The sequence below is a fragment of the Wyeomyia smithii genome, chromosome 2 (genome assembly GCF_029784165.1).
Source record: "Wyeomyia smithii strain HCP4-BCI-WySm-NY-G18 chromosome 2, ASM2978416v1, whole genome shotgun sequence".
Lineage (NCBI taxonomy): Eukaryota > Metazoa > Arthropoda > Insecta > Diptera > Culicidae > Wyeomyia > Wyeomyia smithii.
Genome location: NC_073695.1, coordinates 228,614,184 through 228,637,126, shown reverse-complemented (window position 1 = coordinate 228,637,126; position 22,943 = coordinate 228,614,184). Strand labels below are relative to the sequence as shown.

Here is a 22,943-nt window from a genome sequence, read left to right as displayed (position 1 = left end):
GGATTTTAATTTATTTATTTTCTTCAACCTGAAGACATTTTTGCTCGGCCAGTATTTGTACCCAGTAGCCCCACTGTGCGTTGGACAAAGCGAACTGAGGAATGGGCGCAGAACCCTCTTCACCCGGAGGAAGATGCGAATGAATGTATCCTTGAATAACCTTTTGATTTTTTTCTGCTCCACGTTAAAAAGTGGGGGTTATAGCTTTTACTGGATGTTGTGTCTAAAAAAATGGCCCCGGGACGTTTGAGATTCTCAAGCTTCTACTTGCACAAAGTTGCCGAATCTTTGCTAGATTAGGAATTTCACCAGAAAGTCTTTCTACGGTAGATTAAGAGCTGTCATTTTTTATTCTTTCCTAATTTTACACGCAAAATTTTGGAAGTGCAATAAATTTACATGAAACATTTTGAAATTACTGTTAGTTAAACTTTTTGGTTCAGTCTTATCATCCACAACCGCTTCCGCAACCAGAGCCCTTCGACTTTGAATTACCGCTCAAGTTGAATCCTTTCTGGATGGCCTCCAAACGTCGGACGCAGTCACCGATGTGAGCCAGCTCGAGACCCGGTACCTTTTTGGTACCATATCGAAGGTGGCAAAGATTCAAATAGGTAACACCATCCGTGCCACAAACTGGTTGTAGTATCGGTGGACACTTGTTCTGTACGGTCAAGTCCTGCTTGCAAAATCCGATGTAAGCCGATTGGATGGCCGGTATTTCGCTGGTAACGCAGTTCAGTGCACACGGGCTGCTGTAGGTTTTGTCATCCGATCCGCAAACCGGGCTAAACATTTTCGGACAACCGTTGATGCAGTTCTTCACAGCATGACGTATGTTCTCCGGGACTGTCCACCAATCGCGAACCGATTCCATCGGCAGAAATGTCGGTTCATTCGGGCAGCGACCGTAGAAGGAGAATTGCACCGTCGGAACAGCCGCCGAGAGGCACTTCATCGTGTACTTGTTGTAGTACGAATAACCATCGGTGGCACAAACCGGATCGTACCTGCTTTGGGGCACATTCGCGTCAAATGTCGGTGCAATGCAGGAACTAAATTTGACAAACTGTTCGTCGGTAATATCGTACTCTGGTGGATAGACGATATAATTAGCACTAGAATAATACACGGTACCCACTAGTAGAGTGATAAGCGTTAGTATAGAAAACACTTGCATTTTGATAAGCGTATACTGCACAAATAAAAGCTGTACCTCTCGCGCGGAATCATTTATTAGCAGCGATCATGTTTTGATATTTTAACGAACATATGCTCAAGCTTCTGGAAGCGGTTTCTAGAAACTAAACAGAAAGGTAATAAATTCATTAGCTTACCATTGGGAAGTTATAATCAAATTGTGTCACGCTCGAAATTATAAGCTGCTTTTCAGTAGGTGACAAATATTTATGAAAGTGAACACACGAGAAATCATACATTTTCTAGCCAGGATAAAATACTGGTCATTTGTTCTTGGACAAACAAAACTGTCATTAATCTAGTATTATTCGGTATTGCTCCCTAAACTCAGATTTTATTGTTTTCTAGCTTCTATTTGCTTCCACCAACATTTCATTGCATATTTTTACTCAATTTCAGTGCATTCGGTTCATAGGCAAGGAAATTGAATGGGTCTAGGAAGTTCAATTGCTCTGTGTGTGTGTGTGTGTTTACAATTCATCTCCCACTGGCCGGCAGTGCTTTTATGGGAAAAACCTATCTGCATCTATTTCTATTTAAAGCTGATTTATTTTTTTTATTGATTTTTTAATATATTACATAATACAGAGATACAAATATTTTTAGCCCTGGAGATGAAAGGTGACAGCTCTAGTGTTCATCCAACGACCCATTTCAAGAATGCCTGGTAATACACGTACATTCCGAGATCGTCTTCATGAACAGTAAGCCCCGCATGAATACGTTGTTATATCTATTGGACATAACATTGTATCCACACTTCCAGACTAATTTACATTAGTGGCTCGTATTTAATATTACTTGACAATACAGTTACAGTTCAGAACGATCTTACTAACGTCTTCTTAAAGAAATTCTTCGCTATTAGTGTACAGATTCGAATCTGCCCACGTTTTCCATGGCAGCTAATTAGTTTACCCGCCACCGAACGGCGGTGGCGCTACGAGCGTATCAAATTTTACTTCTTGGTCGATGAGTTTTGTGGCTGGTTCAAGTGCTCCTCAAAAACAAAACACTTCGAAAATATAGCGATACTTATCCTGCCCAGAGCGGTCCGTTGGTGCTCTACTTCACTTTTCTAGATATCAGAGGAACCCGAACTTCACGATTTCACCAATTACTTCATTTTTATTCCGCTGGAAACTGCCTTTATCACTAAAATTTTACGTTGAGGTAGAACGCGCACAACACTCAGTTGGCCTTGTTGCCAGTCCCATCGGGTCTAGGAAGTTCAATTGCTCTCTTGCAAAAATTTTCTTGTAAAATAATAATAAAATATACTCGCGATAGTTAAAACTAAAACTAAACCCTCGAAAAAGATGCAACATACTTTTTTATTCGGAGCAGTTCTTTTTTCTGGATTTTTTTTTTAATTTAGCCTCATTTCGGATCATTTTCTTTTTGAATATTTCTAAACATTCAGAGTTTTTTGTAGTTAATTTTACTTAGACTATTTTGGCCTTCACATCTACGTTTTCAAGCTTTATCTGTGAATCAATTTTCATATCGATTTTATTTAGTTACCAGAAACACTTTCCAACTATTCGAAAAAATTTTGGAAGCAACCATTTGTTTAATTTTGGAAGATTATTTTCGTTTTTGTCGTTTAATTGCTTCACTTTCTGCTTGCCACTTTTCTGAATCTTGGAAGTACTTGACAAGAGAATCGAAACAATTTACTTGGAGCTAACGTATTTTGTAACAACTTTAGTTCCTTCAGACACAGTGAGCTCGGCTAGCTTTGTATCGTCTTTATTATTAATTATACAGTTGACGAAAAACTAATGTACATCACGCACAATGCTCGTATGTATTACCTACACACAGTGTGCAACGCACCTTTTTTTCGAATTCTTGCATTCTGCCACCTACGTCACGCCGCCTTGGTATTTACGTTAGTCCTCTTCGTAGGTATTCGAGGCAATCATACGGGTTTTCTCATCATCACATCGCTATTCCGGTAAATCTAATTCGCAAGTTACAAGTCTGGTCGTGGCAAAGGAGGCAAAGTCAAGGGAGAGGCAAAGATCCATTCATCTCGTGCTGGACTCTAATTCCTGGTAGGAGAATTTATCGCCTGTTGCGTAGTGGCCACTATTGCCCACGGAGATGTTCTGCCGAAAATTCAAGCTATTTTTTCGAAGAAAACTGATTTTAATTGAAGCAGTAAAACATTAAAATTCCAAATTTGACATTGAATTTTCATTTTTTTTGACGATGAAGTGAGTATTCCACCTAAAACTGTGTTCCAGCAACCTTCAACATTATTTTCGAATGACTTACAGTCAATTGAGCAACACATCTCTTCAAGGTTACCACTAATTCATAAAAAAGGAGATGTCAAATTGATTGACCCTTATCGAGTGTATTCTCAATAATATTGCTCATATCTGATACCAGTTGATATCAGCAGACTTTTCCCCTAGTCGCAGATCGGCAATATGCAACACGCAACAGTTGACTCTTGGTATCTGCTTCCATTCGACACAAGAATTTTGATTGTCTTCCTTCCAAACCGCGTTTGTGAGAATTCCATCGGGCCGGTTTCGCCCAGTTTCGTATTGCGTAACTGAGACAAACTGTGAGATCTTGGAATAAAACCGGAGCCAGTTGGAAGATAGCTCTTAAATAAACATCAAGAACAGAATGAAATGAGATATATTTTTCGTACATTAGTACACTGCCGCTCATAGCAAGTCCGTCCCATTTGCGTTTTGGTGCTGACGAGAAAACAGCAATTGAAAATCGTAACGCTTTGGGTGAAATTTGGCACTCAAATGCTTTTTCAATCAAGACCATCAACAGAATTTAGTACTGCAATGACAATCTAACACTTTTACATCATAAAACTTGTATTAACACCGAAGTCTGACTAAAATTTGTTGAAAATCATGAGCTGGGACTCACATGCGATTACTTTTACGGTACGTAGCCAGAATGATAGCAAGTCAGTCCCATAGCCGGCTACGACCGGTGATGAAAAACAAACTACTGCAAATCAATGGCGGTGCTATAGCTTGCGTTTGGAATGAATCCACCGCTGGTCAATTCATAAATGACCTTCTCTCGTGCCTTATTAAATAAGTTTTTTGTGAGAAGCATAACATAATGTACCAACTGCGCCGCTCAGAATAAAATTAGATTTTGTTTTTACATTTGATACTACTGATAAGTTCGAAATCAGTGTAGGTAACTTATTCTAAATTTTCCTGAGAGCGGTCACACGTTCGTGACGGCGGACAGCTTCGACGTAGCAGTGGAAGCAAATATGAAAAAAAAACAAATATAGCTTAGGAAAATGTTTGCTCCGTTAAAAAACAGTTAAGTAGCGTACCGAAGTATTTGATATAACTAACAAATTCTTCAAAACAAAATTCATGACAATAATGTTACAATTCTGGCCCACGTCTTTACATAAAATACGAAAAGTAGTATTTACTCAAGAATGCTTTAACTAACAATACAGTGACACACCTGAAGCGTTCATTGTCAACAACCAACAGCTGAAAGAAGCTACTGGTGGAAACTTTGTCTTGAAGAAAACATTGTACTATCAGCTAGAGCCACACGATGTAGAACGTGTAAAATTCAATCAAACCTCCTATCGAATATCACTTGGTACATCCAATTCTAAACCTGAAGACCATAAGTTGTGGTAAATATCACATTTTTCATAATCATTATTGGCTGTGGGGTTAAATTGCGAAGATTTTTGCAATGGGACCGACTCGCGATCACTTTAGCTATGGGACAAACCGACTTGCTATTTTTTTCATAGTTCCTCAGAACGAAGTATTCAAAAATATTTGTTCTATCGAAAGTAGACATAAAAAGGAATTGATTCCATAAATAAACTCAAAATTGACAAAAATGCAATTGGGACGGACTTGCCATGAGCGGCAGTACATACGAAATAAAAATTTTGTGCACGTAAGAAAATGAGAAAATATGAAACAAAGGCATAGCGTATTACATAATATCAGTGCGGATTTCGCGATCTGACCATGACGCTTTTAACAATGCTAAATCCGTTTTAGAAAATTCACAACAACTCATTGAAACAAATGAAACGTCTTAAAAAAACAGTTAAAACTTGACGTTACAGCAGAATTTCAAGCTTTATTCTCATGTCTACCACTAGTTAACGAATTTTTCGCCAGATTTGAATTTCTCATCATTACAGATTGTCATCTGCATGACGTGCGTTCTGTTGTTATGTTGGCAACATTCAATACCATTTTCAGAACTTCAGCTACTAAGTATTTTTTCACTGCTAGCAGATAGACGAGAGCTCCAGCGTCAGAGATTCAAAATGCGCAACACAATTTCTTCCCATGTATCTTTCAACGGATGACACCCCGTTAAGCATACAGACGCGAGGCATAGTACGCTAGGCATAATGGACGACAGGCATAGGGACACGAGGCATATGAACGCGAGGCCGAATGGACGCGAGGCCCAATGAACGCAAGGCCGAATGGACGCGAGGCCGAATGGACGCAAGGCCGAATGGACGCAAGGCCGAATGGACGCGAGGCCGAATGGACGCAAGGCCGAATGGACGCAAGGCCGAATGGACGCAAGGCCGAATGGACGCGAGGCCGAATGGACGCAAGGCCGAATGGACGCAAGGCCGAATGGACGCAAGGCCGAATGGACGCAAGGCCGAATGGACGCAAGGCCGAATGGACGCGAGGCCAAATGGACGCGAGGCCGAATGGACGCTAGGCCGAATGGACGCAAGGCCGAATGGACACAAGGCCGAGGGGAAGTGAGTCGGAATACGGTATATCGTCATCATCATCACAGCCCTCTTTTAATAACATGTATTTCGCTTCAGAGTGACATTTGAAAAGCAATACACTCGCGGCCTTCGGCCGACTCGCTATCCCAGCGAATGCTGTCCTTACTCGCTACTGCTCGTTCGGACTTAACTAAGGAAAAGAAACTCTGTTTGAGTAGACCTAGCAAACTAGAAAATCAGTCTTTTGTGCGCTTAGTGCCGCCTTTTCCCTGCCCTCGATTATGCGTCTTCGCCGCATGATTAAAAAAATAATACTATGCCTTACCTAAACTCTTTAGGATTAGAGTTAGACTTGAACTTCAAACGTAGAGTAAAACATTTCTAAGTTTAATATACAATTGGTTAGATGTCGCTTTTTGTCAATCATCAAACGTGCAACATATTTTTCAATAGACATTCTGATGGATATTTATCAATTCTGACATTCTGATATGGATGTTGCAAATCCGGGACACATAGTCACGATAATTGAATCTCTTGCGATCGTGCAACATCGTATTCGGCCTCGCGTCCATTCGGCCTTGCGTCCAAACGTAAACGTATTGAAAATAAATACGTATCTTACCACGGTGACAAATATGTACCTTCATTTCCGTCACAGTCGTTGGAGATGCAGAGGTAAACTCGGTCTTCGATAGCAATGATAAATTAATCCCAAAAGAAAAACCTAAATTGATCCAGCTAGCGGTCAGACCCAGCCTTTCTAATTAAAACTTATTATTTGTAAAAATAGATTTACATGAACGCTTCAATCCAATAAATGTGTATTCACTTTTTGGGTTCTAAAATAATGAAGTTGTAATTTAAGTATAAAATATGGAATTTTGACGTAATGTACGTAAATGACACTTAGTTTCGAACAATTCAGGCACGAGCGATACCGGGAACATTCAAATGGTACGATACCACATTTAAATTATATTGAGGCCACATATGTCGATCAAAGCAGGTATAGTTTTAAATAGCCTTTGATTTTTTTTTCTTTCCATAACTTTTGAATCACATATTAAATTGTTACGAAGTTTGTCATTTGTAAGTTTGAGAGATGACTCGTTCGTATGACACTAGTTATGTTCAAATAAGTCGTGTAATCTTTGAGATAATAGACTTTCGTTGTTTTATTAACAATTTAATACATAACGGTTGCTTAGTTCGATTATAATCAAATGAAAAGGGAACGTATAGGGCAGCCAAACTTTGAAACCACGTGTTAAATAATAACTCATCAGTTAACCCTTAACTAGCCCGTTCATCTGATAATAATATTGATCAAATCGGTTGTGTACTTTCTGAGATAATGAAGTTTCGTGATTTTCACAATTCAGTACATTACAGACGAAGTTACAGTTCGATTACAGTAAAATTCAATAAGGTGTTATGAGGCAGCTAGACCTTTCATTTGACACTAATTTCGTAAAAATCGGTTCAGCCATCTCTGAGAAAAGTGAGTGAGTTTATGTATTCTTCGGAATATGTTTCTTTTCATAGCTAGATTTCACATTTTTCAACATAACAGGCAAAGTAATAGTCCGATTGCAAAAAAAATCAATAGGGTCTTATGGGGTAACTAGACCTTTCATATGACACTGATTTTGTAGAAATCGGTCCAGCCATCTCTGAGAAACATGAGTGAAATTAAACAGTCTTCAGAAGACTTTTCTTGTCATAACTTTTGAACCACATGTTTAATTTATGTAAAATTCAAAAGTTGAAGGTTTTTAAGATAGCCCGTTCATTTGATACCAATTTTATTGAAATTGGTTGAGTGGTTTCTGAGATATTGATGTTGCGTGATTTTTACATATTTAAACATAACCTCTAAAATAAAAATCCAATTACAACGAAATTCAATAGGGTCTTATGGTGCAACTAGAACTTTCATTTGCATATAATTTCATAAAATTCGGTTCAGCCATCTCTGAGAAAAGTGAGTGAAAATAAAAATCTGCACATACACACACACACACACACACACACACACACATACATACAGAAAATGCTCAGCTCGTCGAACTGAGTCGAGTGATATATGCCATTCGGCCCTTTGGAGCACTTTCATATCTTCGGTTTTGCAAGTGATAGCTATACCTTTCTAGGAGAAAGGCAAAAAGTTAAAAAAATTATTAATTAGGAGTAAAATATTCATGCTGAAGAAATCGCGAAATAAAAGAAATGACTTTGAATTTCGTACACTTCAATCACGAGCAATACCGGGAACGTACGAATAGCACAATACCAAATTTGAATTTTGTTGAGGCCATATGTTTTGATCAAAGCAGTTACAGTTTTAAATTGTCTTTGTATCTTGTTTCTTTTCATAACTTTTGAACCACATATCAAATCGCTATGAAATTTCTCACTTATTAGTTTGTGAGACAAACCGTTCAAATGACACTAGATATGTTCAAATAAGTCGTGTGATCTTTGAGATAATAGACTTTCGTTGTTTTTATAGTTTTATACATAACGGTTGGAATTAAAATACGATTATAGTCAAATAAAATGGGAACCTATAGGAAAGCCAAACTTTTCATTTGACACTAAGATTGTTGAATTTAGTCCAGCCATTTTTGGGAAAACGAGTGGATTTGAAAAGTCATCGGAACATGTTTCTTTCTATATGTTTTGAACTACGTGTTCAATCACTATAAAATTCATCAATTAACCTTTAACTAGCCCGTTAATTTGATACCAATATTGTTCAAATCGTTGTGTACTTTCTGAGATAATGAAGTTTCGTGATTTTCATATTTTGATACATTATAGACAAAGTAACTGACCGATTACATTGAAATTCAATAGGGTTTTATGAGGCCTTTCATTTGATACTAATTTCGTGGAAATCGGTTCAGCCATCTCTGAGAAAAGTGAGTGAGTTTAAGTAGTCTTCAGAATATGTTTCTTTTCAAAGCTGGATTTCACATTTTTAAACATAACAGGCGAAGTAATAGTCCGATTGAGCATGAGCTTGAGCTTGAACGACCGTACATTTCGTAGTTGCTCCTCCGTGATGGATCTGAGCTAGTGAAGTTGCACAGGGAACCACGTATATGGCAACTTGGGACTAGTTTACCATCTTCAATGTACAACAATTCAGTAGCTTCCGCTTTGTATAGATCCATAACGGCGCCGGCCACGTCCTTACGATCGTTAGGGTAAAGAAGGATACTGTAAGGAAGGAGGTGTCACAGTCGTTGTTGTCGGAGACCGAGTTTACCTCTGCATCTCCACGACTGCGACGGAAAGGAAGGGTTGCGCCACCGTGGTAAGTGACAAAAGCGAACGATGTTGCGCGCGAAGTTAACTCATTACGAGGGCGAACAATGAGTATATTTACCGCGATACCGTGAATCTCTGCGAGCGGCGCACGCGTAAATCACTCGCTGCTCGAAGCCCACAAGTGTTTAAGCATTTGTCTATTACTTTTCCCGGGTTCTCTAGCATTTCGGTATACGCGGTTCACGATATTTATCGACCGAACGACACCTATTCCGTTTTACGACACGCTTATATAAAAGCAACGGGTGGGCAATTTTTGGCTAAACGATCAGACCGAGGACGAGTTTATTCCTAAATTTCTACGACTGCAACGGAGAGAAAGGTTTGTGTTCTCATGTTTCCGTCGCAATTGGCGGAATCGAGCAAAGTTGCGCGAGGGGCTCGTTTATTATGATAACGAACGATGAGTATCTTTGTTGTCAAACTCCGCGATATTATGCGAGAAACGCACGCGTAGATCATCTACTACCCACGGCATCTATGTATTCATATAAGTGCCAATCCCGAGTATCTCAGAGAAAGCAAACACACTTCGGTAGACGCGGTGCTTTAAAAAGGTATATATCGCGTAGTCATTGGCTTAATCACGAGATTTATCGACCGAACGAAACCTACTCCAGTCTGCAACGCACCTGAATAAAACCAAAGAAGGAGCAGTCTCCAGCTAAACGGGCACCATGAGACATGAGTTAATATCGTAGTACACCTGGCGAAGTTACGACATTTCGAAAACCATCAGATGAGCAAAACTCATCCGAGGCGAAGACGTGTTTACACCGGAGCATTATGCACGATCGCTCTATTTTCTTGTACCGACGTAAACGGGCAGGAACACGGCATTCCGCACCGGTTGCAGACTGAAGCCCGAACGACCGCACCCTCCGTAGCCGCCCCTCCGTGATCGATCTGAGCTAGTGAAATTGCACAGGGAACCACGTGTATGGTTACTTGGGATTAGTTTGCCATCTTCAGTGTACAATAATTGAGTAGCTACCGCATTGTATGTATCGATGACGGCGCCGGCCACATCCCCACGATCGTCAGGGTATGGAAGGACGTTAAAGGGAGGAGATGTAGCAGTCGTTGTTGTCGGAGACCGAGTTTACCTCTGCATCTCCACGACTGCGACGGAGAGGAAGGGTTGCGTCACCGTGGTAAGTGACTGAATCGGACATCGTTGCGCGCAGATCCGAAAACAAACGGAGAGCACTTTACTTGTCAGGTTTACACGGGCAACACGCGCGAATTCAACTCACCACCCGAAGGGTCGTGGTTAAATATTAGTTTATTACTATTCCCGGATATCCTCGAAAAATATATTTCAACAGGCGCGAGTTTGACAAGTGTACGCTCAATCATAGAAGCAGCGCGGACGATCTTCAGCATATCGATCAGACTAAGGGGCCATCCACATACCACGTGGACAGCTTTGGGGGGGGTGGGGGGTTTGGGTAATGTCCACGGTCCATACAATTTTTTTTTAAATTTATATGGGCAGTTGTCCACGGAGGGGGAGGGGGGGGGGTCAAAATCGCTAAAAATCTGTCCACGTGGTATGTGGATGGCCCCTAAGTCTATCTCTGCATTTCTGTGACTGCGGTGGAAAGGTTTGTGTTCACCATGATGGTTGGTGGAATCAGATACCGCTGCGCGTGGGCTGGCTTATTACGCCAACAAAAAGGCGAAGAGCATCTTTCTTGCCAAGTATTGCGGTCCTTTGCATACTTCGCGCGCGAAAAATCATTCAAGTATTAATTCGCATTTCTACCTACGCGGTTCGTTGGGGGGTACACATCGCGTTTTTCCAATCACAGTATTAAATAACCGATCGGAGTTTTGGCTAAACGGCCACAGAATAATTATCTGGGTACCTATACCTCGCGAATCCGCTACATTCCGAAGATATTTATATCAGCAGAACTTTCCCGTGACCGGAAACGCGTTTACACCGAAGCATTATGCACTACCGCTCTATTTTCTCATTTTTATACCGACGCTCGGGGTCACGACAATTCACGCCGATTCTTTCTTAGTTATCGGTGCAGGTGTTACCTACTAAATTGAAAAATGGCAAACTTTCTTGCATCCAAAGCCTTAATAATTTAAAAAAGCTGCATATACTGCAGGTATATATATTGATCATAGAACAGTTTTGGGTTTGCTGACAAAATACCAAAATAATCATAATTGGGGCATAACATATGAAACCATTGTTCAAAAGCTAGAAAAATCGAAAAATTGAAGCCTAAGGTATTGGCCATCATCGACGCACCACAGCCCCAAGCTTGCTCAAAGCAACCCTCCTATACTCTCTGGGTGTCAACGTTTCTCGCTAATAGAGCCCAACTTGGAGCCTGACCGCGCACAACCAAGGTAATTAGCGAGTTCCAAGTGAAATCTGTTCCGATGTAACATTTTACAAAATAGGTGTGAGCGTTTACTTGGCCAAATGTTCACCATGAGGCATGTACAAACACCCGGGCATCAAGTCGCGAACTCGCTGCATGCGTCCTGGAAACCCGTATTAAAGCAAAGCCCACCCAGATCGGAGACGCGATCACGTCAAAGCTTTACGCAAAAATCCGCCGTTAATCCGTATTTATTTAAACTACATAACCCACTTGATTAAGTGGTTTCAACATCGCGAACTTATTTATAACTAAGTAAACGCTCAGTGGCACGGTGTTCTGTTTTCCCCTCTTATTTCCTTTTTCTTTTCTATAGGAGGCTCTCGTTTCGCATTGCTAGCCTATTAATAAATTTATCATTTTCATTTTTGTTCGATTTATCACTATTAACAGTTAACTGCATATCAAGCTATCATAATAAGTTGGTGACCGTTTTGCACGCGTGTTTTGCTTTGATATTTTCTCTATCTCACCAACCCTGCATCAAGTCATATGCTATTGCATACTCAACAGCAGGCATTCGCACAAGCTTTAACCTGTTCGCACTCGTCATCTAAGTCCAGTTGACGGTATGGTAGGTCTCTGCCGTAGGGAGAGCTCTGATCAATGTTCAAAAACAGTAAAAACGCTTCTTTGTAAACGTACGATCACCAAAAAGATACGCATCTACCAGTTGAGGTGGTGGGGTCATGTACGTCGTCGTGATAGACATCACATTATTCGCGCTGCTGCGCGCTTAAGGCCTCGACGGCTGAGATCGTGTCGACCGGAGTATACGTGGTGGGATATTATAAGACAAAATTTGAACCGCTTCGATCACATGTCGTATGATGAGTGGAAGACTTTAGCAAATGAGAAGGAGAAGTTTCACCGTAAGCTATTGGAAATTTATGACCAGGAGGAATCTGATTCTAGCGTATAGGGTAATTTGTTTTTATATATATAGATAATATCTGATTCGAATCCCATTTTAGAGAGCGATTCCGATGCCACTCTGCACGAATTATGAATTAGTTTAGATAGTTTTATATGTGTTTTGTTATAATTATTATGTTTGTTTTGTTGTAATTATTTAATTGATTATATGTAGCAATAAATGAAAATTATGCTCCCGTAATAAGAATAGTTTTAAATATTAAAGTTTACGGTACGAAATTTACTACTATTTTCGTAAAAATGTTATATCTCGAGATTGGCTCATATTATCTCGGGATGATAGTTGTTTCGTACGGGAAATTTTCCAAGTAACACGATGAAATTATCAAATTTAAAATAAAAATGGCTGCATTTGCCGAAAAATGTAAATTTAGTTTTCAAATACAAAAATAATCTATCTGGCAACACTTCCAGTCAAAAATTTTAAATATTTTTATCTTTTGTCCTTGGCATCCATCCAAAGCCTAAACTAGTTTTTGGATATAGGTGCAGCATGCTCACAAAGTTCTCTTAAGCCGCAGGAGATTCACATTCCTGTACAGCTTCACTCCCAAAGAAATGTAACAGTCCCCGATGTAGTCTGCGGAGTACAGATCCACACTAACCGCTATCGGGAGTTCAGAAGCAGCGAAATCTGTTTAGACCCCAAACAGTGAATGCGATAAAAACACAAACTCCGTCATAAAGAGAGATGCCAATCAATGAAAACCAGCACGCCTATGTACGACTACGAGAGCCGAAACCGTGTATGACCCCCTATTTAACAACGAGCACCCCTTGGGTGTGTTCACCAGTAAGCGTTTTCAACAGTCCCACCCCCGCGCTTCGACTCAATAGTCCGCAACACCGCAACGCTAATCCTACGAGATCCTCACATCACTTTCCACGCACAATGTAATGGCCATCCGAACGTTCGTCCACTCGAATCGCCGGTTTTCCTGGGAGGTGTTCGCATTCTTCCACCAGAAAAGTGACCTGCATGCTACACTGCTCTCACTTTAGCGCCCACCCATGCAATCTCCACCTCATCGGTGCACAGCCGAAAAACCCAACCACAACAACGCCGCCATGCAGATGAGAACAGTCGTCAAAAATGCCGCCACCGGACCTGTAGCAGAATGCCAGTTGTCCATCCAGGAAACATCAAGCACAAGTCCCCTCCTGTTCTCGTCAACCTCGTACTCAAAACAGGATGAGTCCAACACACATCAAGCAACAAACAAAAAGAACATGTCGGGTCAAACAATTTTTGTTGAACTATATCAAACACATGTTTACGTTTACCAAACGTCCACCAAACGATCAACATCAATGTCAATGACAAACGTCATTTCATACCTTAAACCCTTGAAGCAAAAGTTCCTGTACACTCCGAATGGAAATCAAGGAAAACCAAGTAAAAATAAAGTAATAACTTTTATCAAGTTAGGTAGAAACCAATAGAATAACAGTGCTTGTGCAGGCTCAAGACTGAACAAGCTCGACAATACTTGGTAATACCTTACTAGCTAAATTTTTGGAAAATAATCGAGAAAAATTTGTTTTGAAAAAAAATCCAACGTGGGTAGAATTAACCCGCGTCTTGGTATTGTTAATTCTTCATGTTGATAGAAAAGAATTTTGCTTCAAGGTCCGTCAATCCCGCCAGATCAGAGGTGCCAACCAGGCCTTAGACGCGCCTATGCTTTTGCACTGGGTTGTATGTGACTTTTTTTGTGGTTCCATTTCCATTTCGAACCCACTGTGGTTCCAATATTTTGCTTGTTATTTTTCGGTCATAGAAAAATGACGTCTTCTCATAGGCCTGGTGCCAACACTACAGCTTTATTCCCTTTCCCACATGCAAAAACTAATATCACCAATACTAATACTACTACTTATCTTATGCTCCTCGCCAGGAGAGTCATGGTGTTGCCTTTTTCCGCGGAAGGTTTTAGCGCCGACACCAACACTAATACTAACAACCCGCCATAAAGAGGCCGTGAAACGGATTCCTCTTATATTCAAATTTACATGTAAACCTCCGTTTGTACTTCTCAGGTATGCCTTCATTTTCACCGGCAACCTGACTCAAAATAATCAAATCGCAATCGACTCCAACCACTTCTCTTCCCGTAAACAATGTAAATTATATATTTTTGCGAGCGGAATATTTTGAAACCTGCTTAACTTGGCAGTGTTACCGAAAACCCTAACAGGCAAAGTAATAGTCCGATTGCAAAAAAAATCAATAGGGTCTTATGGGGTAATTAGATCTTCCAAATGACACTGATTTTGTGAAAATCGGTTCAGCCATCTCTGAGAAACATGAGTGAGATTGTGCTAAACACTCTCCAGAACACGTTTCTTTAAATAAATTCTGAACCAGAGGTTCAATCTTCATGAAACTCAAAAGTTAAGGGTTTTTTAAGTAGCTCGTTCATTTGAAACCAATTTTGTTGAAATCGGTTGAGTAGTTTCTGAGATAATGATGTTTCGTGATTTTCACATTTTTAAACATAACCTCTAAACTAAAAATTCGATTGCAATAAAATTCAATAGGGTCTTATAGGGCAACTAGACCTCTCATTTGCAATTAATTTTATGAAGATCGGTCCAGCCATCTCTGAGAAAATCGAGTGAGATTGGAAGAGCGTTACATACACACACACATACACACACACATACAGAAAATGCTCAGCTCGTCAAACTAAGTTGATTGATATACGAGATTCGACCCTTTGGAGCACTTTTATACCTTTGGTTTTTCCAGTGATTGCTATACCTTTCTAGGAGAAAGGCAAAAATCATAGTCATATAATTAATATAGCCACATTGTAGGAATTTAATTTAGTTTTTTCGGTTTCAAGAGGTTAAAGAGGTTGTGTTTGAGACACGATCGCACAGTGGTCCAATAAGGTGAAAAGTCGAACTTAATTTCATGGTGCCTTTCATCTTCATCTTAGCTTAATAGCGTCTTCGGAATAATTGTTTGTATAATTAACCCTCATGAATAAAAATTAATAAAAGTAATGAAAGTAATGAAAAGTTTACTCTATTAGAAGTAAAAAAAAAATTAACTTTTTGTGTTAAGAGGTAGAGGAATGATTTATTGAGCAAAGTTGTAGAAGATCAAAAATTATGATACTTTGCTGAACAAACAAAAATCCTGTCTTCATTGGGTACAAAGTTATACATTATATTATATGAAAGTTACTTAAAATTTAGTTTTTAGTACTTATCTTTTGTTAGTTACATTTTACAAGAAAACATTGTTCAGAGGAATTGTTAGGACAAACAAAACTTACATTTTTGACAAAGATTATACATCTCCAGGACTTTTTCTTTTAAAGTTATATCATATTTTAGCTTATTTTTTCGATAACTTCATGAACGTTTAGGGTAAAAAGGCGCAAGTGAAATCATGATGTCAATACTTTTCCTTGAAGTTCAGTCGAAGTACTACAAACTCTCGTAGATTCCATTCGTCCCAACTCACCCGCATATTAAAATACTAACTTTTTGTGTTAAGACAGTGTTTCGTATGCCCAAATGCTTCTTTAGAACAACACTTTCTAGTAAAATGTAACTAACAAAAGTTAAAATACTCTGTAACTTCGTACCCAATGTAGATGAGAATTTGGTATGTTCAGCAAAGTTTTATATTTTTACACATTCCAAAACATTGCCAAATAAACCATTCCCCTTGTTCATAACACAAAAAAAGTTAGTATTTTTAATGTATGAATATTGGTGGATTAGGACAAATGGAACCTACAAGAGTGTGTAGTACTTCAGCTTAACTTCAAGAAACAGTATTGACATCATGATTTCACTTGCTTCTTTTCACTCTATACGTTCTTGAAGTTATTGAAAAACTAAGCTAAAATATGATATAACTTTGTAAACAAAAGTCCTGGAAAGGTATAGTCTTTGTCAAAAATGCATGTTTTGTGTGCCCTCCAAACAACATTTTCTTGTAAAATGTAACTAACTAGAGTTAAGGGTTTTTGTATGTTCAGCAAAGTTTTATAATTTTATATCTTCTACAAGTTTGCTGAATAAACCATTCCTATATCTCTTAACAAAAACTTAGTGTTTTTTATTTTTAATACAGTAAACTACATAGGATAATTTCTGATAACAGTAAACTACATAACATAATTCTGATGTAAGTAACTACGTAACATAATTTCTGATGTAAGTATGTCATTCATACAAACAATTATTACGAAGACACTATTAAGCTTGGATGAGAGTGAAAGGCGCTAAGGAATTAAGTTTCACTATTTGCCTCATTGTAGAGTAGAATTACAATGGCCTGCCCTATGTTTTTCAGAAACTGGAAGTAAACTTCCTAAACTTCACAATGGTGTCTGGAGTCGCTCTTCGGACTGTGGGCCACATTTTGATTTCAACAATACTCATATTAACTAGGATTCGACCATTTTATAGTTTACCAAGCACCTGAAGTTTCCAACTTGGATTTCAAAATGACGTCCGGGATCGATTCTCGGTCTGTGGATATCATCTCGGTTCCAAAAACACCCATTTTGGATGGTATTCTTCATTTTTCTGCTATGATTGGTCGACAACAGTCTTCAAATCTAGACTCTACAATAGTTCACATCATAAAACAACAATTGCCTCATTTTGGTGGAAGCATAGCTAATGTTTTAATCAATTACTGCAAAAAAAAGAATCCGTTGAAAACTAACTGAGTTATAAGCATTTGACATTGGACAATTTTCGTACCGCTCCCGATGTTTCGGAATTTCAATTTGCGCACCTATCCCAGAATGTTGCCGTAAGACGTAGCTCTACGTAGAAAATATTGAAAATCAAAAGCTTATCAATCCTAACCTTTAATACGATAATATGAACCTGTATAATTAAGAATGTGTTTAATACATCATTAAAAGGATCTTTAAATGTACTAGCTTAAAAAAAATTTAAGCCATTAATGATATGTACGTTATATCGAGGTGAATGACTGTAATATCGTAATATCATAAAATACGGTATATCGAATTTTATCTGTATCATGAATTTTTTTTCTGCCTCTCTCTTTTTGAATACAGTAGCTTTATAGTAAAAATAGACTTTCAAACCCGTTTCACAACTCTCCACGCAGTAATCTATTCAACGCTTTCAGTGCTTTCTCTCCACGTTGCACACGTAAACTCGAAGTTCGATAACAGAAGCAATCACCATTCCAAGTTCTGACAACGCATCATAATTTCTGAGTGACGTCACCATCTTCCACACGCGTGTCAACACCACAAAGCCATCAACCAAATACTGGCTTTTCGCCTTCTGCAATGGATCACGAAGTAAGGAGAACTCGTCCAAATTTCATTTCTCCATTAACTCAACACTTCTTTACTCTTACTTAAAACACACATCCAGCACGGCAAAAGTTCGACTTTATTGCGTTATAATCTGAATGCCGCTGAAGAGTAGCAGAGCAGCAGCACCACGGATTTCACCGGGGGAAAAGTTCGACTTGCTTTACCTACTGTTTTATTTTGCAGCAGCTTCTCGACAACGATGATGGCCCCTAGCCTGGATCCATGTCCATGACGAAAGGCGACAGCGGAGTCTTAGTCAGTGCACCAGTAAGGTATGCATTGTACACTCGTCACGTCACGTCGCGTATATATTCGCTAAGTGTCACTTTATTAGCATAGAAATGTGCAAAATTTGTTCACCCGCTGTCAGACGATTTGGCGATAATTCAGTACAATACTTTCTCAAAAGAAAAAAGTTAGAGTAACTTTTTTATTCCCGACTTCGAATGTGGTTTTCCAGAAGCGTTAGAAATTTACTTTGATCGATAAATCTTATATAGTAATTTTACAAGGGAGTTACAACTTTGCGGCTATATTTTGATTCACACGACAACAAATAGACAGTAGATTTTCCACCAAGCTCAGAAACTCGTGAGTTGAGTAATTTGCCCGAAATCGGATCTCCTACCCATGGTGACAAATTTTAACACCGTCTCGGGCGAGTTTTTTCTAACCAATAGGGAAGAAACAGAGCCAAGCTTCGCCATGACTGGCTCACCAGAAGCTAAAACCATGTTAACGTGTGTAAAAGTGATCATAAAATATTTACTACTGGAATCTGGAATTACAATGTTTCTACCTTACAGAGCTAATGTAATAATAAAGTTGACTCGGCTGCTTGGCATGGGGCCTACTTTGGTGGGCTAGGCGCCCGGCGGTTGGTTGATCTGCCAGGCGAACACGTCGCAGGCAAATCATTGTTAATTCTGCTGGTGCGCTTTGTCCGCCACATCAAAATGCCTCGCGTGGAGTAAGCACACGACAAAATCGGAAACTGTTCGCACGTCCGTCGCACTTGTGGGTCATTAATTTTTTAAAACCGAAAGATTCCATATCACTTACGAGGGCTCACCGCCATGAACAACATCCAACAGAAAAATGGTACACTCTGAACAGTGCACATTGAGTAAGGAATGAAATTTAGGAAGACAAATATTCTAGCGCTCCCTGGACTTATCCAAAGTACCTTAAACGCTGTCACACTTAGTGGAAAAGATTTATTCAATTTTCTATCAAGAAAAATAAAAAAATTAATTAAAACTCAGAAGATCACAAAAAAAGAAAAATCCAGACAATCTTTACAAAAGCTCGTACATCTCTAGAATTTGAAAAGATAGAAACTTCGTGTCTTTTACAAAATTTTATAATACTTCCTGCCCTACAATTTAAAAAAAAATGGTATCGAAGCGTCGTCTTTGTGGCCAAATCGCGAACTAGATTAAGCATTCAAATTAAAGCTCTAGTTTTAACAAAAAAGACTGATGAGCCGAAAATCCAAGCAATATATATACAAAAAATAACATACAAGAATATAACAAGAAATAGAAGATAGAAGATTGAAGATTGAAGATTGAAAACTGATTTGATAAGCTAGATAGCTAGATTGCATTCCTGGCGCAATGTGCAATAGTAGAAGCGCCCTATAAAGGATAGTTTGATACGTTCAAAGCCGACAGCACTGTCGAATCGTTAAACGTGATGCAAATAATTAAGCATAACCAGTCTTAATTTTCATGTACGAAATTTTGCTTAGACTAGATCAAAAAGGGACTGATATTGGTGAAATCGAACACGTGAAAAAACGTTTTTTTACATTATTAATCTTATTTTCATTATCACTGTCATCTTCATTTTCATTTTCATTTTCCACTATTATCAGTGTAGATATTGTTTTACTACTGTGCATGTGAGTCACTATATATCTAGGTACATTTCGATGTTAAGAATAAATGCTTGTTAACGTACGGATTTTAACATCCAGAAGATTGACTTGTTTTGTTATGCATGATTGATATTACGTAACATAGAACCTAATATCTCATTTCAGTAAAAAGATATGTAACAGACGGTTTCAAAACATTTTTCAAATTTAATCTCAGTGTGGCCGAACACCTAGAAATATACATCATGAAGTATTTGTGGAATCAAAATATGTCATGTTTTGGGGTCTCCTACGAAAGGCAGAAAATCAAAAGGCAGAATCACGAAAGGCAGAATTACGAAAAGCAGAATTACGAAAGGCAGAATATTTCATAAAGCAGAATAACGAATGGCAGAATCTCAAAGAGCACGAATGGCAGAATCAAAAAATGGTCTATTTTCTTTTTAACAACACACACTCGCGGCCTTTGGCCGACTCTATTGTCCAAGTGTATGCTGTCCTTACTCGCTACCGCTCGTTCGGACTTAACTAAGGGAAAGAAAACCTGTTTGAATAATCCTAGAAAACCAGTAGATCAGTTGTTTGTATGCAAGAGGCCGCCGCTCCCTCCGGCTTTGTGCCGCCTCAGTTCCTTGTCCTCGATTATGTGTCTTCGCCGCATGAATTGTTTTATGTTAATTATAACCAACAAGCCGTTGAGACTAGTGTAAGTTATACCTAACATCGAAAAATAACTCTCCGCGATGCCGTGAGAGTCTTAAAGACCTGAGTCAAACCAGTTTGCGAGTTTCGGATCTAGTGATTAGGCTTGATTTGCACCTCCCATGAAAACTGGTCATCAAATAATAAATGTAGAGTAACAGCTTTGGTACCGTGACCAGGATTCACACTTGGCTATCGTAAGTCAGGTTCTGCTACCAGTGATTCTGCCTTTCGTGCCCTTCGAAATTCTGCCTTTTGAAATATGCTGCCTTTCGTGTACGGTCATAGAGTTCTGCCTTTCATGATTCTGTCTTTCGTGCTTCTGCCTTCCGTGATTCTGCCTTCTGTGGTGAACCCATGTTTTGTATACTATCTTCTTAACAACATTCGGATTTGCAAACCAATTTTTTTAATTAACTTTGACAGCATAAATTTTACCATTTTGTAAGTGATTTATCTTTTACTTTATGACTTTTCTAGCTTTTGGAAGAATGTTGTCTTGCCTTCCGGTGGCCAGACGCCTAGAGACCCTAATGTAACCAAGTGTGCAAGCTCGTATGATAAATATCACGCCAACAACATCTGTATATATAGATCAGGACCTTTCCTCTAACACCAACCCTTTTCCATGACATTTCTGATTGATACAGAAGATTCTGCGGTCTCTAGTAACAGCGAGTATCGAGCTTACATTCCTAAATTAGATTTCCTATTTTAGATTTCCGACTAAATTCGTATAGCTCATTTTTGGACGAAGGACAGCCTCTTAAGCCTGTATCAGACTAACCGCTAACAGCGGTCAACCGCTACCGTTCCGTTCTTATTTAAAATTGGTCAATAAATCGATAGGTGATATTTTCATTATGTGCAGGGCACGGGAAAGGGTCTATATTTTCAAAAATACGCAAAAATAGGGTGAAAAGAGGCGAAAAAGACCATTTTCCGTGCCCTGTTCAAAATGAAACCATCGACAATCAATTTGTTGACCAATTTTACATAAGAAATGCTATATTTAAGGTATCCAGCCCAGCGGCTTTTAATTAGTGGGAATTTGGGTTCATTTTTGCCAGTGTGCGTTGGTCGAAATTTGACATCGCCAACCAGCGTTGCCGGTGCTATCAATGTTTTGACTAACTGTCTTGTGTGCCAAAAAGAGAAGCACACATTTTTATTTGACAAGTCTTTAAATGTGAATTTGTGTAGGTGTGAAGAGGCACGTTTGCTTTCGCCATGACAATGACAGCAGTCGCCAACCGTTGAGAACGGTTGGCGGCAAAAATAAAAATGATTCTATTTTTTGCAACAACAACAAGCGACGGTCGACCGCTGTGTTCTGATTGGTCGAAAAAGAACGGAACGGTAGCGGTTTACCGCTGCAACGGTTAGTCTGATACAGGCTTTACAGATTGCACATGGAAATCTAAAGATTTATCCACTGAAAAATGGCCAAGTTTTATGAACTGCTATCTCAGTTATTTCTTAACAGCATCAATTGATCATAGATTCTTCTACGATTGAATTCGGTGAAATTGTGGTAAATAATAAGTACTGTCTAAAACCACGAAGCAACCAATACAGCCGAATACTTACGCACACAAACGATTTGGCTAGTGGTATTACTAGCCAGCCCAAGGTCAAATATATTTGACGGCAGAATACAAACGGTGCTGTTTAGCACCTCTAAGAAACCTTTCAGATAAAACTTTAAGAAGTCAACTTTTTTTTTGCCACTTTGTTATAGTAACAAAACAAATAACGCACATAGACAAGTGAATCACAGTTTATTTCAAGAAGATAGTTTCAGTTCCGTTAATCTGAAACAGGTTCGATATACAAATTATTTAAATAAAATTGCAAATTCACACAATGAGATTTTGTTGGTGAGTAATATAAATTATTCCATGGCGATCTTGAATTTATGCTTTTATTGAAATCATTTGCCAAGCGCGGCCAGTGCAATATCGAGAAAGTGCTCTTTGATTTGGCATAACGTACCTATAATCTTCGCAAAATTTCTCATTATTGGCAGCACTCTCTCATATTCTCTTTAATACTGGTGGGATGATGGATTTCGATTTTTAAAGCAATCCTGCATACTGGGAGTTTTTGATTAAAAATTGGAACATACTTTTGAAATCAGATTTATTTTTTTTTCTTTTATTTTTCAACTTACAAAAAATAGTTGGGTTAAAGAATGTAATGTGGTAACCTGCTTGAAATTTTATGAAAAAAAATACTAAAAATAATTCAAACAAAAATTATTCTGAAAAATAAAAGTTGAAAAAATCATATTACTTTCCTCAAAAAACTCCAACAATTTCAAAATTAAAAAAAAAACAGAAATACAGTATTACATTTCAAAGGCAAAGGCAAAGTCTTGGTTCTACATTCCAATTCGGAAC

At 38.8% G+C, this 22,943-nt stretch overlaps 1 protein-coding gene across 1 annotated transcript; it reads right to left on the bottom strand.

The window, feature by feature from the left end:
- Positions 1 to 296: 296 nt before the first annotated feature.
- LOC129725600 (serine protease inhibitor dipetalogastin-like) lies at positions 297 to 1,191 on the bottom strand. The gene has a single exon (XM_055681613.1). It carries the CDS (start codon positions 1,178 to 1,180, stop codon positions 449 to 451), a length of 732 nt encoding a protein of 243 aa, XP_055537588.1. The 5' UTR covers positions 1,181 to 1,191; the 3' UTR covers positions 297 to 448.
- Positions 1,192 to 22,943: the final 21,752 nt, after the last annotated feature.

Coding starts and splice junctions, on each gene's coding strand:
- LOC129725600 (XM_055681613.1), bottom strand. CDS start 1,180: ATGCAAGTGTTTTCTATACTAACGCTTATCACTCTACTAGTGGGTACC.